The following is a 19,367-nucleotide window of genomic DNA, read 5'->3' as shown; positions in this document are numbered from 1 at the left end:
TTCCTGCGCCCTTCCCCTGGCATGGGGGCATGGAGGAGGGAGCTGCCTGCTCCGCATCACCCCCCCACACACACCAGGACGGATCCTCTCAGGGGCATCCGCCACTCAGCCAGCCCCACTTTGTGGTCGTGAGGTGAAGCTGTGACGGGAGCAATTGCTTCCTCTTGTCAGGGAATGGCTGCCCACATTGCTGGAGGGAAAATTCAAGCGGCTGGGAGCAGCGCCCACCCCCAAGCCAAGCACTAAATACAGTTGCATTGGTGGCAGTGCAGTGATGCCCCACAGCCTGAGCTTACCTTCCTCATGGAGAATCCCCATGTGACCCCTGCCAAACCACTGATGGCCCTGATCCCCTCCTTCCCTCCTGTGCCAGGGCGCGGGCAAGCAGGATACCAAGCTTCCCTTTTGGGATGTCCCAGAGTTGTCCTTTGCTGCCCCCAGCCTGCCCAAGCAACCCCTGCTCTGCCAGTGGGTCCCAGCCAGACCCAGAAGCGACGGGCGGGCGATGCTTGTGGCCAGAGAGGTGGCATTACCACTATGGCTGCTCAAGTCAGCTCAGGGTTTGTACTCAAGCATGGCAGCTCTGTTTTGCACCATGAACACCTCGACAGCCGGCATTTTCAACGGGGCTGCACGAGTCCCGAATTGTGCCAAACTCATGTCTGGTGGTCACCCTGCTCGCCAGCCTCCCCACTGGCCTCCCTCCTGGGAGCAGCGATGGCCCTGCTGCAGCCCGTGTGTCGCAGTTGGAGAGGGGGGTGGGGGGCCCAAAGACACACAGGAGCTAAAACTGGGGCCTTGGTGAATGTAGGCAGGATGGGAGTGGGGAGGGAGAGCTGTGCTGAGGGCTGCCTGACCTTCAAGGGGCGAAGGACTTGTGTAGTGTCTGTAGTGCGTTGACCGGCTCCCCAGGGAGTGCGGGCAGCCATGGCTGGGCACGGGGACTTGGCCGGCAGAGTGTCCCATGGGGATGTTGCATCAGTAGCTGTATTTGGGGGGTTTGTTTCTAAAGGTCTCCGCTGTGCAGCCATCAAACACCTCTCCCTTCACGCAATGGAGCAGCCTCCCTTGCTGACAACGGTTATGGACAATCTTCTATTCTTCGCTGGTCATACCCTGGACACCGGGCTGCAACACCCAGCAAACAACAGTGGCCACCTGCCTCCCCTGTAGACAGCTGCCAGCTGGCCAGAGGAGGGTGGTTGTGGCTGTGGCCCACACCAGCCGGCCCCAGCAGCGTTGGCCAGGGTCCCTGTCTGGTGGGCTGCCTGAGGGCTGGCATGCGTTTGAAGCATCCGGGATGTGGCTGGACAGAAAAGCTGCAAAGCCTCAAGCCGTTCATTTCCATACAGAATCACGCACAAGCACAGAATGGTTGAGGCTGGAAGGGACCTCTGGAGGTCATCTGGTCCACCCTCCCCCGCTCAAGCAGGGACACCTAGAGATGGTTACCCAGGACCATGACCAGTTGGGTTTTGAATATCTCCAAGGATGGAGACTCCACAACCTTCCTGAGCAACCCGTGCCAGTGCTTGGTGACCCTCACAGTAAAAAAGTATTTCCTGATGTTCAGAGGGAACCTCCTGTGTTTCAGTTTGTGCCCATTGCCTCTGGTTCTGTCACTGGGCAGCACTGGAAAGAGCCTGACTTCCTCCTCCTTGCATCCTCCATCCAGGTATTTATATATATTGATATGATCCCTCTGAGCCTTCTTTTCTCCAGGCTGAGCAGTCCCAGCTCTCTCAGCCTGTCCTCATACATTGGATGCTCCAATCCTTTCATCACCTCTGTGGCCCTTTGCTAAGCTCTCTCCAGTAGCTCCATATATATTTTACTTGGCTGCCTAGAAACACCCCTGGGAATTAATGCTATCTCAGTCAGCTTTTAGTCTGCTGGGGTCATTTCCATCCTGACCACTCGTACATATCTTCATTCAAGCAGCCTGGCTCCTAAGGACATGATGTGAAATCTGTCTCCTTGTGAGAGGACTTCCAGGTCCAGAAATCACATCTACGGACCTAATGGTGTCTGCAGCCACAGCCAAAGGACCAGTCTCTGTCCCCCCTTTAACTTTCCAAACTGCAGAAACCAGCAGGTACTTGGAGCAGTTCCTCTCACTTGAGCTTTATGTACTTTCTTAGCAGCCTGAGAAAGAGAAGAAAAAAAAAAAAAAGCTTGAAAGACACCCTCTGCTAACTGTGTTAACAGCACTGTCTGCTGAGTGGGTTTCAAAGCGAAGATGAGGTCCAGCCAGCCCAAATCTAAGTACTCTCCCACAATGTTGCAGAACCTGCTATCAATTAACTCGTTTTTGGATTAGGAAATTTAGAGAACAGATATCCAAGTTTATTTCAGCATTTCAAAAATCTCCCCCGTCGTCAAAACTAAGGCCATCCTAATTGCTTTCTGAAGGCCTGTTTTATATTTCTAAAGTCTTCCTACTGACTTCACAGAAAGCTGGATCCAGCTCTGAACTCTTTAAAGTTAGTATCTCATCTGTACATTATTTACGGGCAGAATGTGATGCATCATATTGGGCCCGTCATAGAAGGTACAGATTAATATTCAAGTGCAGGACGAGTGTTTTCATTGGCAAGGCAACTAACACGGAGCTTTTTTAGAATAAGTGGTTCCTAGCCCTTCGGGAGTTGTAATATTTCTTTTCTGATTAGGAAGATAATGTCAATAACAAGTGCCGCTTCTTCTGTTTCCTACCACATCTATAAATTCAGAGAACTAAATCATAAATGTTTTTCCTTCCAAATGATTAACTGTTCAAATAAAGCACTGCCACGTTGCTCCACTTTTAATGTTGGTGCTCGGTGCTGTGAATTAACCTGGAGACATTGCAATGAGCATTTAATCCCATCTGCCCCAGCGGAACGCACACGACACTCTCGCTCCGGTTCTCCGCATTCGGCTCGTCCCTCGCTGCTTTGGCACTGCAAGGGAAACTGGGGCTTTCTTCCATGGCTTGCTGTTTAGATTGCTAGGCACATGCCTACAAAAATATTTTCCACTTCTGTTCTTTTTTTTAAGGCTCTTGCTTTGGCATTTTTCAGTCACGCCCTGGAGAGACACCTGAAAGGAAAGAAAGCAGTACCTGGATGTTAGCTTGTGCAATGCTTCTAATTAAGCCTTGCATAATGACAAAAACCCTCCTGCCATTTGTTCAGATTTCCCCCATAGCATTATACATCCTCTTAATTAAGAGCAGAAGCTAAGTAATACCTATTTTATTCCCCCTTGCTTCCAATTAGTCATCCATTGATCGTTACCCACTCAGCATTTGACAATTAACAGAGCCCCCACTCCCCGCAGGACAGGGATGTGTAGTCCTTCAGAAATGACACGTCTAGAATAACCGTGAGGGGAGCTGTGTGGGCGAGTAATGGGGCGAGAGGTAGGGGGAAGGGGAGGAGAAGGCCACCCAAGTGGAACAAAAGACGTGTAACATATGCAAATGTTCAGTATGCGGTATGTGTTTTATACGCGGGATGTATATGAGGTCATATACAAAGCTCAGCTGGCGGCCGCGCTGCTTTTGGGAGGCATGGGAATTCAAGGGAACACTTGAGCTCTCGTATGATCAAAGGTACCTAGTCCTCTGTCTTTAACATGCAAAGCGGTTCCCGATTTGGCTCTTTGCCGCTGCTTTTTCAGGAGAGCAGGAGTTAGCATCTGCTTCTCTGTTGTCACCAGGGCTGGGGACAGTGGCTGTGTCAACACAGCCCTCGCCAAGTCACCCCAAGACCTGTTTGCAGCTACACATGGTCATGTCCAAGCTGCTGCCGATGGCCAGGAACACGGAAGCTCTGTAAGGCAAAGGGGACTCCAGAGAAGCTGCAGGTCCCTTCTGCATCACCGATCCCCTCCAGTAGCCTGGCCCGGCAGCAGGGATGGCCCCAGCCCCCGTACAGCACTGGGACCACTGCACCCCTTTCCCAACACTGGTACAAGCAGCAATTCCTAGCTGGGGAAATCCAGCAGCGTAGCGGGGCTGGAAGGCAGCCCAGAGCCTGAACTGCGGTGGTGGATAAAGCGTAGGGGCTGCCAGGGCTTTTGGGCAGGCCTCTGGCATGAGGGTCAGCGAGCAAAGCTACAACATGGTCAGAAAGCTTCCCTGCGTCCTTTTTTCTTTTTTTCTTTTTCCAGATGAAAATCATCAATTACAGGGCTCAGGGATTTTGTGTGAAGCTGTGACAATAAGTAGCTGAGTAAACTTCACAAGGCTCTGGGTGCAGGGGCTCGGCAAGAAATGCTGATGCACAAAAAAGCAAACCAGAGCCCTTGGCAAGCTCTAGCCCGGCTGTAGAGGAAGGAGATAATCTCATTTCTTTGCTCTTTGCCCTTTTAGCTATTCACAGAGCCTAATGCCGTGTTATTCCCAACAATGAGCCGAACAATCAAACTCCCATCTGGCCTGGTCAGGCAGATGCAACACTTGCCTTTCAGTCACAGAAACACCAGTCCTGTGATTTTTTTGCCCATCCTGAATATCTGCTGTTTATTCCCATAACAGGGAAGATGTTTACACTTGGTAGGAGAAACCGCAGTTGAGGCTCACCAGCCAGCTCTAATCTGATCACCCAAATCCCTGGCCACGGCGAAACACAGGCGCTGTGAGCACAGCTGGTGCTGCAACCTTCGGATCTCCCTCTACACAACATGATGCACAGGCTGGCAGCTAATGACCTGTTTTCCCTGGGAGAGCACTCTTCTCCCCTTTCTGCCCTCCTGCGTACTCGCACCACAGGCCCCAAACTTCAGGAAAAATGTCTCACCTCCCCGACTTTGAAATCAGCTGCGGGTTGCTCTTTGCAGTAGCCAGAGACCCACAGCATCACTGGGTTGTGGCAACAGCACATGCTGCTACCGACTCCTCTCCTGGCCTGGGAAAAGGGATTATAACTGATCACATAGTGGGAGCCAGGGGGAAAAAAAAAAAAAAAAAAAAGGGAAGGTCTTTTGTGGTTAATAGCATTCTGTCCTCTAAACTACTCACTCCCTGGTCTTACATTTTTGCTAAGCATTCAGCTGCAGGGGAGGAATACAAGGAGATGGATTGATGTTTGTGTAGGTATAGATGTTTTTGTGTGTGAACGGCATTTTAAGATAACGGATATATACACACACACACGTAAGAACACTGGCTGTATTAAAAATCAACAGAAAATATCTCACAGACCTAAGTGAAGTTAGCGTTTCCCCTCTAACATTCAAAATGAATCTCAGTAACCTGGTTTTAGCTGCCAGAAGTTCTCCTGACAAATACAGAAGCGCAGGGAAGGAGAGACTGACACCCTACGCCGGTGGCATCCTGGCAAGGGCTTCTTTCCCTTTTCTGCTGAAAGGATACGCGTTCTGGTTTGGTCTGTGCGGGAAAATCCAAAATTGAAGTGCCCCCTTCTTCAGTTAAGATGGCAGGGAATGCTGGCCCAATTGACAGCAGCCCCTTCAGTGATAAAATTTCCCTGTGTATGAGTCACAGGAAATTATAATCGTTGCTTACCGAGGCTGCAGAACACAATGAGATTTCTGAGCTACAAACAGACTTCAATTATTCTTGAAAGACAGACAGACCCTCGAACTGACACGATCGGAGAAAATAAATATCCTTTTGTCTGCACTGCTGGTGGTAATTTCCCATTAGACAGGAAAAGCCTTCTTTGATGAATGAATATTGTCTACACATTAGAAGAGGAGCTACTGTATATCTCCTAATAGCTCTTGCATGCTTGGGCTCAGCCCCATGTGAGGCCCTTAAACCCCTGGTGTACAATGTGGTAGCATTCATTAGTCTACCGCATTCTTTATTGCAGTATTTGAGAAAAGGATGGTGCATATTAAAAGAAAACTGAGCAACTTCCCACTCACCTTGAAGTTACGTGGCAAGGTCAAATACATTTAGCAATCTGCCTTCTCGGTCTGCAGGTAGTCCTTTCCAGGCTAGAGGCTTCAGGAGAAATGCTCGCACTGGGGATAGATTTTCCATTTATGATTATTCGTGTGATTTTAGCAGTTAATCACTTTTCTGTTTTGTATTTACTATGCTTTTCTACAGTGGTAATTAAATCAAAACCAGAGCGCCACATAGAACTAAGTCAAACACTGTTCGCAGAAGCCAAAGAAAGGCATGCTGGTGCCTTTGACAAACTTTGGACCTTCTGTACCTTTGTACCAAGTCTCACGTCGTTTCCTTCCCACAGAAATACGTTAGCAGGCATTAATCGTATTTACTGTCCCTTTCGCGGCAGCGTTGCATTTCCACCTGTCATTTTTTCTGGGACTGGTATTGGATTAAGCTTGGCCTAGAGACGCCTGGGTCACCCCACGGAGTCCTTTCGGCTGCTGGTAGATCACCTTTTCTGGAATTTCACCACCACACCACGGATCAGTTGAGAGTCAGGTGGGCTGGTGGGGGGAGCGTTTGGCCAATTGTTTTTATCTGGGTAGGATTTACTGAGCCTTACATTAAAAAAAATTATTGGAGGGAACAGGAGATTTTTAATCTGATAATCCAACTCGAACAGTCACCACACAGGTATCTGTGGTGCATACACAGTGCTTAAGAAAAGTTTTTTTTATTAATTTATAGCAAAAATGCTAACAACCTGGTTTAAATTTTTGCTAATGTTTTTATTTGAGAGATTAAAAAACCCAAACAACAAAACTCCCAACATTAAGAAAAAGAAGCAGAAGTGCTACCGATGAGAAATGGTCTGGATTTGCCACTCAACAGCGGCACCAGTCTGCGCACAAGCCAGCTGCAGGCAGAGATGCGGCAGAGACCAACATGGTACTCATAGACCGAATGCTATACAAGAAACAACAAACCCAAGAATCAGAAGGAAAGGCCATAAAACCCCAACAACGCCCCATCTGAGTCTTACTTCCAACGAGAGACATAGGCAAAACTAATGTTTTAGGCTCATCCCGCATTACAGATGGAAACTGCGCTTAAGTTCGCTGCTGAGGAACTTGGCAGAATGGCCGCGCTTTGCCACCGAGCACTGGGCTGAGTACGTGACATTTTGGCTTCGCCAGCCCGCTGGGTTACTACGGAGTCCTCAGTTCAGTGGATGACGTTTTAAGGCAGGGGGGTAGCTGTGGGAAAAAAGAGGACCACAACTTGCTTTGTAAGTACTAAGAGGAAGCTAGAAGTCCAACAAGAACTATGGCCTCCTCAGTACTCCACAGCTACAGGTACAGCAACATTGAATATATCATGTACATAACATTACTTACAGACTCTACATGTAGAACGTTAACCAATTCATCATGGAAATCTGGTAACAAGCAACATTGCCATATAAATTCACGCTTCAAGAAAGGCTAAGTGTGGAACCTTCCTTTGCAAGAGGATTTTCAGTCAGTGTTTTGTATAGAAAATATTAAAACAACGATGATAATTTGTTCTCTGAATCTCAATTCATTATTGGGTTAGTTTTGAGGAACGGAAAAAGGTTCTCTTTAGAAAATGTATGAATAGTCAGAATATGAATTCACAATCTACGTATTAAATAATTAAAAAAAAAGTTTCAACTGTCAGGAAGTCTTACTTGGTTGCAATATTTCAAAGTAATAACAGCAATACAAGTCAGAAAATCTTTTCCTGCAGCACTTGTAAATGTAAAATTACTCACGTTAAATGCAACAGAACTATTAAAGAATAAACTGCTCACAGAACAGAGAAATGAGAGGCTAGCTATGCATTCAACCATCTTCCTTGCAGTTGAACTCCACCTGCTTAAAAACATATCGACTTCATAATTTGGAAAACGATGCCCCATAGGTAACTGGTCTGCGTACTCCTATGAAATATGATGCCCCAAATGGCACGACACCCCTTCTTGAAAAGTTTTATCTCATCTCCACCGTTATCTTCACAGGTTAAACAAAAGAACAACTATCCAAATGTAAAATGCTCTTTTTTTTTTTTTAATTACTAAATTAAGAAAGTTAAACAGTTTTAAAATGTAAACTTGCAAATAAACCATAACAAAATGTAATTAAGACTTTTAAATTTGCAACTCAGTATTAAAAACTCAATAGAAATAGAAAGGAATTTTTTGTTTTTTTGGTTAAACGTAAGTAATTCAAGGCTGGTACAGACAACTGAAAAGGTAATACTTTGTTCTGTGCATCCCCCATGAAATGTAAAGAAGTGCATAGTAATTCCACTGGAGAACTTGCAGACACAGAGAAAGTAATTTCATTAGCAGTACAGGACATTTAACACACTTATTTTACAATGGAAAAATGTTACACATAAAACAGAAAAGCCCTAGTTGCATGACCAACAGTTTAGCAGGTGGACATGGCTAAAATGCTATGGTTTTAAGACCATCTGAATGTGGTTACACTGTTTAATAAATCTTTTCAAAACATTTCAGTATACATGTTTTGATACAAGAAGTCCTTGCAGTTTCAATTTTCCAGTTCAAACGGTGATGGTGTAGTTTTCTTGCTTTAAATATGTTCGTTTTAATTTCAAGAACAAATCATCACACACTTGTCAAACATTGGAAACATTACTGTAAATACAGCACATGATTCCTGAAAGAGCAAAGTTACAACCATCTACAGGTACATAATCATAAACAAAAAGTGCAATCCAATTTAAAAAAATCATGCTTGGCAAAAGCCAAAAATTAGATCACTGGCTTTCAGAATCCCACCAGTGTTTTCATGTCTGCAGTAAAATTATCGCTTTCTGGGTACTGCTGCAGCAGGATTCATTCAATCCCAAATGAGTTTCCTCTGCAATAGCACCCATATACTGTATGTACAGGTATGTATATATATTATATATATTTTATATATAAAAAAGCAAAAAACCAAACACCTGTCCTGACTTTTTTTTTATTTTATTTGTTAAAACATGAAAAAAAATGTTTTAGACAAAGAGGCCACTTCTGGAAAATAATACTTTTAGTTGAATCAGGAGAAGACTAGTTAAAATCACATAGATTTTGCGTTTTAAAAAAAGGAAAGCACTAGGATCAGTTATTGGCACTGAGTTACTATTTACAATGAACAGAGGTTTTGCAGTTTACATAACATCAATACAATGCAGTTTTGGAGTCTTTGATTAAGAAAAAACAAGTGTTTTTCTCCTTTTCATCCAGGACATTCAGAGCGTTAGGACAAGTGGTCACAGGCAAGGGCTGCGGAAGTTCCCAGCTCCAGCCCCTCCTGTGCACGGCGGTGCTGGAAGATGCTGCGCTCTGGAGAAGCCGATCACGGAGTTGGAAGCTGAAGGGCAGGTGGGGCAGGGCTGAGAAACACCTGGTAATTCATGACAGTGTCTGGAGACCAGGGATTTACAGGTTGTCGCCGGGCTGGTACTGGGGTTCTGTTGCAGTGAAGTAGTCTTCAAGGAAACCCTGCAAATATTCGAAAGTTGGGCGCTCCTCCGGGTCTTTTTTCCAGCAGTGGATCATAAGCTCGTGCAAGGAGATGGGACAGTCCTGAGGACATGGCATCCGATAACCACGCTCTACTTGCTCCAAGACTTCACGGTTATTCATGCCTGTAAAGGGCAGACAAATCCCCACGGTTAAATTACAGGAAAATTAACCTAAGTATATCTACAATACATATGGTTTTCTCAGTCGTACCAATTTATTTTGGATCAGACACACGAAAATAAAACACCCCAAAGTCCTCTTTCAGCTCTTCCTCTACTGCAAGGTAACCTGGATTATTTTCTTTCTTGGTAGAGGGTTTTAGGATCCAGTGATGAGTAAAAGGCTGCTCCCATGGTTACCCTCTTGGCTGACTCACAACGGGCAGGATTTGGCATGTTCCCTCCCCAACAACAGTAGCTGTGAAATATATTACGTTAAGTGGTTAAAGAAAATAACAAATACTATTCCAAATTCTAGAAATTAAGATGAATTTTTGACACCCTCAAACTGAGCGTGGGCCTTTCTTGAAGTGCTCTGTGAGGTCACGCTGCAGAGACAAACTCTGCTACTTTGGGCTACCAAGGATGTCCAGCAGCATCGCACCTTCAACACTGGTTCAGAAGCTTACTACTGCTGATAACCTGCGCTCCCTCCATCTGTGCTGGTTAGTATTGTTTCCACCGTATTCCACTGTTGCATCCCAACCCAGAAGAGAACAAAGTTGCTCGGAAGACAAGTCAATTGCCAAGAAAAACAGCTCCGCTGCAGAACCACAGTTCTTCTCACTAAAGGTAAAATGTTATATTACCATCACGCTTGTCTCTAAGAGGTGAGCCAGGCCCTTCGCTACCTTTTCTTTCCTATGCTACCCCTTCAATCCTTGATTCCTCTGATGAAGTGTTTTTTTGCCGTACATTAATTGCAGTCAACCTCAACTTTAGTTTAAATAGCTCTTCCAGTAATCCTTTTGGCTGTTTAGCAGTACCAGGAGTAAGACTAGCACCGCAGGCATGCAGAAGTATTTCAGAGAAGGCATGCACGTTGACTGCAAGCTTTGTGGCTTGCCAGTTGGCAAGCCCTGCCCCAGTCCTCTGCTGAAAAATATCTGCAGGCTCCACTCCCCTGTCTTAGTGGGTCCTGCCAAGCAGCTCTGCAGGAGAACTAGGAGGGACGCTTAAGTTCCTCCATGACCGAATCTGGAAACCAGCACTTTGATGTTGCTCTTTCCATTAGCTTATCCTCCCCCTGTCTTCCATGGCACCATCCTTCCCTGGGTCTCCTCCACTCTGTTTTTTCAGGGGGTCCTCTTGAAGAATTTTCTTGTCCCACCTTCAGGACCCAGGGGATCGTCTCTTTTCCCTCTACCCTGTATTTTTTGTAAACTTATTTGTGAGAAATAATCCAACCACCTTCTTCAATACAGAATCATTTGTCTACTCTACACCTTGACTAGAGGGAATAATATGCTTACGCTGCATGGCATTCAGGCTCGTAACTTTGCTGTTTCCTTGCATTTGGTCTTTATTCTGTGTCCTCACATCCTGGCTGTGTTTAATTCTTGAAGATGTTTTAAAAAAGCATCCGCAAAATACAGCCTTTCCTGACCATCCATATTTAGATTCTCATCTCAGGTTAGGATTACAAAACACCTTTTCCTCTTATCCTGACAGGGTAGTTTCCTCCTGCTGATATCCATTTGCAAGGTCTCTGCAAAGATCATTTTCCTAGCCTGTTGCTGTAACCACTCCTTGCACGGTCTTGCCGCTTGCTCCTCGTTGCCTACTACGTGAAATACAAGCTGCGTGTCTTCACTTTCGAAGCCTCTCACAGGCCACCTCGCCAGCCTTTAGACTCTCATTTGGCCACATCCTGGTGAATCCACAGTTCTGGTTAGCCTACTGCAGCATGTTCCATTTTCAAACAAGCACTGATGTGCTGTTTCTTACGCTGCCTGTTGCACATGGAGGAACCTCCCCGGAAAACTGCTTCATTCTCCTACAAACCATTCCCTTCAGCAGTGATAATTGCAAAAACAAAGGTTAGGTTTCTCATTTACAGTATTTCCTAACCTGCAGACCAACACTTTAGCACTGGTTTCTTATGTTTGATTGATCACCTCCATCCACCCACTGTTAACATGTTTATGAGTAGAAGCAAACACTTTGTACAGCACCTAAAGTGGTCCGTGGTTAGGACTCCACAGAATGATGAACGTAGAGTAATAATGGTCGTCTGCAGACATCCGACTCTGCATAGAGCTAAGGTTCTCCTGTATTACTGACTCCAAACTGATGTTGTTAGGGCACACAGGCTCACAACAAACCAGAAAAGCTTGCCACACACTGAACAAATGTTTGGGTGTTCCTCATTATCCAAACATATTCTACTTTTTTATTAAATTACAAAACAACGCTAGTGGTCTGTTAGTCATCACCAACCCAAAGGCAGCATCAACCCAAACCTTCTGGCCTTGCTGTTTTCATGATGCTACAAGAGAAAACTGGGCATTTTTCTCATGTTCTGTTCTCAATATTAATTTTTTTAATTCGTATTTTGAACAAAAATCTGCACCCTTTTTTCATATGCTTGTCTTTGAATCAGCTGATTTACCTCACGTTTTGGGGTAAGAACTTCTGCTGTGCTTTGCTTCCCTTACATATTAAAGGCTACAAAAATAAGCATTACCAGTAACTCATCTATTTTATATATCTAAAACACAAACTGCGTTCTTTGTTTTTATTTTGGCAGTACAGCTCTAAGTACAACATGGGTGGTAGCAACAGCAGCAGCAAAGGTCCTTCCCAACTGATTTGTTATTCTAAGATATCAAATGTTTGGTACTTTTATCCAGTGTATTACTCAGTGCTGCAAAGCACACTCTGAAACTTGATAACGAACTGTATGCTGGAACAAAAACCCTGAGGAGAGAGAGGGGGGAGGAAAAACATCAACAGCTCTTCACTTCCCTTTGTTAAAAAAACCATGGAAAAAAGAACATGAAAGAGACATTGCTGTCTGAAATCATAGTCATTTTTTGTCTCTGGGAAGTCAGTGAAGCCAGGTTTCCTCATCACAGTATAATCCAGGAAAATACCCTTCTTTTCCTCTCTCCTTTCCCCTCCCTCCCAGTAAAACCCAGATATGAAACTAAACCAAGTAATCCTCATGTTCCTTACTGGAATCCATACAGCCAGTAAGGGCTGCGGCATCTAGGATTTGCCAAAGAAATTCTGTCGGTTTTGACATGTGCTGCTAATTTAAAAAAGGAGTTTCAAATACTTTTTTTTTTTGAAATTAATTGGATTATTTGTCAGACGTATAAAGATAGCAGTGTTTTGGGTATACTTTTTATCTCTTAAATGGTCTATTTTTGTTTACAAACCTATTATCTAGTTTCCCTTATCTTACTCTACAAGTTTTAGTGTTTCTCTTTTGATAGCAGGAGCCTGTTGTATCTGCACTTCTAACACCACAGACAGAATATTTGAGCAGTCTGTACCACTTCTCTCTCCTAATGAATACCCGAGAGTTTCAACTCTTTTAGTAAATAATAAATGAAATTCTGCTTACAGTACACTTCTAGACCCCTTAAAAGTTTATCCTAAAATCCTTAAATCTGCGGAATAAACTACTCAGCAATATTCTTCTGTAGACTACAGCTATTTCACCTGCTTGAAAATCAGTTTGTGCTCATGATGTTTCAAGAACTACCATTTGGACCAAGAAGGAAACATCCAATTTCCAAAAGATGGTTTTTCCATTAGCTTTTTATTCCCTGAGAAGAGTAAAAATGAAATAACCTCCCACCATTCAGCTTTATTAATGAAACCTCCAATAGTCTTAGGATGCCGCAGGATATGGCCACTTTAATGCTCAATACAATAAAAATCTACTGCCCATATAGCCTGGGGACTGAAATGCAATGCTACTTGACTTTTCCTAGAAAAGCTGCAGTAGTAAGAGTTACTGTGACATAAAAGAGATGTAAAGTTTCCAGTTGGGGCTAAAGAAAACACCGGAAAGTGCTTTGGAGTGCTCTGAGGACCTTGATTAGATGGAGGGCAGCAGATGTGCAAATAGCACAGATCTGGGCAACGCTGCTCTTCCAGAAGACAGGAAACATTACTGTAACCAGGCAGCGTCCCCACGTCCAGAGCTAATAGGCTATATAGGTTACTTTGGGCAGCGTGAAGTCCAGTGAGGACAGTGATGGTTTTAAGCCACTTTTTCTGTCAGACTGAGAACTGTGCTCCTTCAGGACCCACTGCATGATTTCAGACCAAAGATCAAATTAATACAGACACAAATGCTCAAAGCAGGACTCTTAAAGCAACAGTTCAGCTGCTGTCCATCCCCAGAAATGCCGTATTTCAGATTCTCCAGGAACCCAGAGCTGTGCCTCTGCTCATGTTCAAAGGTTCCTCAGACATGTTTGCCCTTCTCTAGTACAGTTGAGAAGGTAAAACTGTGTAGTCCTCCAGAGGGGCTGGATCATGTTAGGACTCAGAGCATGCTCTCAAAAGAGAGAGGTACAATGGAGACAGGTTGATTTTGGGGTTTTATTCATCTTGATCTAGAAGCAGAATTTCTATCTTCCATGGTGAGCGCCAAAGAAAAGCCAGAGGTGAGGGCACAGGGATGGGTTATGGGCCTTAGGCAGGGAGATTATTCCATACAGAGGCACAATAGTTGCTCCTAAAGGAAGACAGCCTTTGAAGCATAATGCTCTTCTTACTGAATACAATAGTTATTTTGTGTGCAATTCCGTTATTTCTGTGCAAAAGTAGTAACAAGTTTTAAAAATCTGGAAGTCATGCCACTTCATTTAGAAATTAAGGCCTGAAAACCCCCAACAACTCCTCATACTCAAAACACCCACAAAGTTAGGCTATCTATATCTGTTGGGGGTGGGGTGGTTCGTTTTGGTTTTGGTTTTGTTCTTTAAAATAAGTTGTTATTTGCTTGGTATAAGAGATGCAACTTTGAGCCACAGCATTTGTAAGTGGAGCTTTCCTGCTTACAAATAAACCCACCTGAGCTTAACTGTGCTATGTGCTGAGTACGCATCTCTCCCAACTCCTTACCTACCATCCATGGTTACGGTACACACTGATGTGTACTCAGCCCCAGGCTTGGGCAGCTGTACCATCCGCTCTCTGGCACTTGTGACCCGGCTTCCCCCAGGGATGAGGAGGCTGAACACAGCTCCCCAGGGACTATGGAACTGCTGGGAGCCCAAACTCAAAGACCTGCCTGGCCGGAGGCAGCAATGTGGATAGCATCGTGATGGCTGTCACATTTGACATAAAATGTAAATGCTTTTGATGTGACAAGTGCAGCAGAAAGCAGAAGGGACGAGTTCAGTGGTGCTTGTTCAGTGCAGCTGAGATTTTTGCCTATCCAAAAGGCAACATGTTAAAACCCCCCAAATTCTCTGACTACTGCTAGAGAAATGCAGCCTCCTACTCTTAAATTCCACTAAAAAACCCAAAACTAAGATTCAAGGGGAATTTGTGAAAGGGGAAAGAAACAGACACTGAAAAAGGTTGACTAAGCAGACTGGTTTTTAAACTTGGTTCCTCTTCTGCCCATATCTAGTTTTTATTTCCCCACTGTAATTGTGGAAATAGAACCTCAATGCCCAGAAAGACTGTGAAAGTTGCTTATTTCAATCTGCTGCCTTGTGAAAAAACTGGGAAAGCATTAGGGAAGGCTAGGAAAAGCACTAATAAATTAGTTATCATAGTGGTCCATCACATCTATTGATAGAGGAACGGGCTTGGTTGAAGGACAAAGATGAGGACACCTGTCAAAAAGTCAGTCTTGCTTGTGGGAGCTGTAGGGTCTGGGACAAGGCTTGGTTATGAACTCTAGCCTGATTTTCATCTCTGCCAGCAAAATCTTTACAGCTCACATGTCCCACCACTGCTCCAGCTTGTCTTCCAAAATGAGTCATCAGGACAGGAACTGCTTGAAATCTGGGGGACAATGAATGTCAAGTCCTGTTCCACACAGTCTGTTCCCCTCCTATATACTGCTTGCCTTCTTCTTCTGTCCTCCTCGTTGTGCTTTTCCCTTCTTCTACAGAAGCTTAAAATAATGCCTGGTTCCCCAAGGCATGAGGTACAATGCCCTGTGGGCATGGTTACCACCACAGGACTGGGGTGTGTGCTATAAATAACCTCTCCAGGCACAAAGATCTTGTCAAGTGAGACAGCAATCCCTTTGTCTGAGGGCCTCTCCCTGCTACCCCCGGCCTGCTACAAGCTGTAAGCAGGAACATCAGGAGAACAAGTCCACAACTATTTCAGAAACAGATGAGTGACAGCCTCATGACCCTCTTTGTTTCAAGGCTGACCCTTTCCAGAGCTTGCAAATCCAAATGCCTTGGGTGTGAAAGTGGTTGGCAGTGCCTACAAACTGCATTCTCTCACCTATAGGCTGTCTACTTGGGTGAAGAGGGCTGAGTCTTGCCTCTCAGGATGGTTGAACTCCCATCTTTTCCTCCTTGTGCAAGCCATGCCGCTATGGCAGGAAAAGCCCTGTGGGTGCATCTGAACGCTGCTCCCTGCTCCAGACAGGGACTTGAATTTATGAAACCTTATCCTTCCAAGAGGTCCTGCCTCTCCCCAGCATGAAGCAGGAGATGAATGATCCTTTTTATGTCAGGGGAAAATAGAGTCTTTTTTGAGGAGCTCAGGAGGTCTTTGTCACCTTGGGAAGTCTGAGCCCTCTTTTCAACCCACATGCAAAGACAGACACTTTTGAGAAGGTCCCAGTTCCCCTCCACCATTGCCTCAGCCTATCAGAGCTTTCCCAGTAGGATCTGGGGAAAGAGATTGCATTGAAATCTCTAAAGACTTTGGAAATTCAGATTTAAAATAGAGGCTGCCCTTAGGTAAAACTGACAGAGAGGGGAGTGATGGTGACCATGAGGATGTTCAAGGCCTCCTGGCTGAGGCCGGTGGGAGTCCCGGTGGGGAGGAATAGCCCTGGTGTAGAGTTTGGGCAGTGTGTAACTGAGGAAGTACATGACCATCCAGAGGAATTGCTGTCTCTGTGGTATGTAACACACAAAAAAGTTGCTTCCAGCTACTTGATGTCTTCCTAGCATGGGTGGGGGAGAGCGAGCCGGAAGGACTTTCAGTGTGTGAGGGCTTTGTGCAGTGAGGGATGAAGGGGGAGGGCGGCGCTGAAAGCGGAGAGATGCCGCTAGTTGTCTTTGATGTGCTCAAACTGCCACATAATAAAACTGTCCACATGTTCAGGACACAGACCATGCCTGAGATTTCTGTCATGGGTCCTACAAGAAGTTATATATTGCAAGCACTTAAACACACATCCAGTGGCCTCCTTCTGCTTCAGGGAGGGAAAGGAACACTTGGGAAATGCAGACATCCTCTGCTGCCAATGGCCAACACTGTATTCAATTACAAACGCGTGAGTTAACACGGGGTTTAGGCAGTCACTTTTGCTCAAAATAGTATTTTTCCTGCATGTGTGAGTGTGCCTGTGAGAAGGCTAGTCACCAAGCATCTCTGCCCCACCAATGTGGAGCTCAGGGAAAAAAATTCACCCTAACTCTGCCCTGGCTGGCGAGAGCCCCTGTGCACCCACTCTGCTGGGAGTGACTGGTAGAGCAATTTCCTCTTCCTGCAGCTCAGTGAGGAGCGTTGCCCACCCTCTGGGAGAAACTGTATCAGCCTAAGTCTTACACATCTTCTGTCTTCCACCTTTGCACACTGTGCCATGTCTGCATTTAACCCTCAATAAACCCTCAGAAATCACGTCTTTCCCACGCCACTGCCAGTAATCCTCATGGCAAGAAGACCTTTGTGCCAGCGACTGACACAGCCGCTCTGTGGGGTGGCAACACCTGCTTTTCTTTAACTGCATGGGGAAGTGCTGGGCAGAGGGACTCATCCATCCCACAGAAACACGTCATCTCACTTTCTGCTACCTCATTCTGTTGTCACTGTGACATCTTTATTAAGCTGCTCCCTGTTAATCATGCCAAAATTCACTGCCGATCACGAGAAGCCTTCCAGTCCCCATATTCTCTTCCCAAAAATCAGCTACTGGCTGCTAGGAGCTAGCAAAGTTGAAATTCCTGGTAAAACTCTGGGAGTTTAGTTTTGCAGAGCTCAGTCTTCTGAAGTGACGTGAGATACCACGGGATAAACCGAACTCCACCTTGATGCTTTTCCTGCACAATTTGATGTATAGATCTGACTGCTTGATTATAGCACAGACTGGAAAATCGAAACTGCTTTAGGGCACTTTCCATTAAATCATCTGCAGTGCACACACTCGTACTGGTGAGTATTTGGAGACATTAAAAAAAAATAGAAGAATACAGATGCAGCTATGTTTTCAATATCTGTGCTGATAAGAAAATGAAGGGATTAAATTCTTTTCCGTGTAAGGCACTGCTTTCACCTCACCCCGTTCCTCTTCACCTGAATGCCTACAATCTTCAAGGGGGGCAACAGAATGAAAAGCTCTTTCTGCATAGGCAGATCTAATCACCCCTCCTACAAATCTTAATCCATTGGATACTTGGCAGGGTTTCAACAAAGAGCCATGGGGCCTCCGGTTCCCCCATGCAGAGAATCTGGCCCCGCTGTGACCCTGCCATGAGCTCCGGCCTGCACATTACAGAATTATTTTCTTTCCTTCCCATCTGCCTTGAAAGTAAGGTTTGAAATTTAAGAGTTTATAAAAAAGAGATTTGGTAATGCCAGACATTCAGACAGTCATCAAACCTTGTAGAGAACCAGACTGACAGAATAAATGGCAGAATAAACTCTGTGAGTTTAACCATTGGTATCTTAAAGTGAATGCGATACTGTGGAGAGCTCTTTGCTCCACAGTATAGTAATTTTACATTGCTTTCATTATTTGGCTAGAAAGCATATTAGTTCAATTGAGAACAATTAAAAAATGTAGAAATGAATACGTTGGATTTTCTGTCCTCTTGACACTTTTATCATGACCATCACACAGCGGCTTTCAGTCAGGACCATTTTCAAGCATACACAGAACTTATGCATGGTAACCATCCTCCTTTGAGCCCAATGAAAATAAATACACATTCCAATTTAAGCATACGGCTCGTTCCCACTCCTTTCCCCAGATGACGCAGGGCTGTTTTCTTACCTGGGTATGGCACTCTCCCTTTTGTTACCAGCTCTGTCAGTAGGATGCCAAAAGACCACACATCTGACTTTATTGTGAACCTTCCATACAATGCTGCTTCTGGTGCCGTCCATTTAATGGGAAACTTTGCACCTAATGAAAGAATAAATGAGACTTCATCAGAACAGAGACAGAATCAAAGTACCGGTTGGCAGGTGAGTGTTGTGTTCTGCAACACGTGCCGGAGGACAGAGCTGCAGGCAAGTGTTAACAAACAGCTCCATGGACTACGGTCAGAGAGGACGGGCGGGTGGAACGTGTAGGGCAGAAGGAAAGACTTAGCAGGGAAGGGGTGGGTTTGTCCCACATCCCAAGAGAAGGCTAAGACATTTTAATTCAGGTTTGAAGTTTCATAAAAGAAAAAAAAAAAAGTTTTAAAAACCAATAAGCCCAACATAATAGAAATTCTTTCTCGCGAAATGTTTTAAATTAACATTTCCCTGTGATATTTGCAAGTCAAACACAGTTAGCATGTATGAATAGAAGTGAGATTTATTAGAAATGTACCTCCCAGTTTCCCTGCTCAAGCTGAGCAAAATGCAAAACAAACAAACATGGTAAAAACGTAAATTGAAAACAAACCTAATATTTCATTAGAAACATGCAAGGACTTAAAAATAATACTGCCATTTGAGTTGCTTGGAGTGCAATGATGTCAAGGCACGACTTTGGCCTGTGATTTATAACTTGACAGTGTACTTTAAGCTCCTGGCACTGAAAAGCCTGTAGGGCCTTAAATACGTGCAGTTCTAATGT

At 44.9% G+C, this 19,367-nt stretch overlaps 1 protein-coding gene across 3 annotated transcripts in view; it reads right to left on the bottom strand.

Moving 5' to 3' along the window:
- Positions 1 to 6,634: 6,634 nt before the first annotated feature.
- FYN (FYN proto-oncogene, Src family tyrosine kinase) overlaps positions 6,635 to 19,367 on the bottom strand; it is a 148,537-nt gene continuing 135,804 nt past the window's right edge. For all 3 annotated transcript variants that reach the window (XM_063329766.1, XM_063329765.1, XM_063329767.1), the window contains 2 exons: positions 18,573 to 18,704; positions 6,635 to 9,535 (listed from right to left, as the gene is read on the bottom strand). In XM_063329766.1, the coding sequence (XP_063185836.1) occupies positions 9,327 to 9,535; positions 18,573 to 18,704 (341 nt within the window). In that variant the 3' untranslated portion in view covers positions 6,635 to 9,326. The remainder of the gene's footprint in view (positions 9,536 to 18,572; positions 18,705 to 19,367) is intronic.

This window comes from Chroicocephalus ridibundus, chromosome 3 (genome assembly GCF_963924245.1).
Source record: "Chroicocephalus ridibundus chromosome 3, bChrRid1.1, whole genome shotgun sequence".
Lineage (NCBI taxonomy): Eukaryota > Metazoa > Chordata > Aves > Charadriiformes > Laridae > Chroicocephalus > Chroicocephalus ridibundus.
This window is presented reverse-complemented; position numbering and strand designations above follow the sequence as displayed.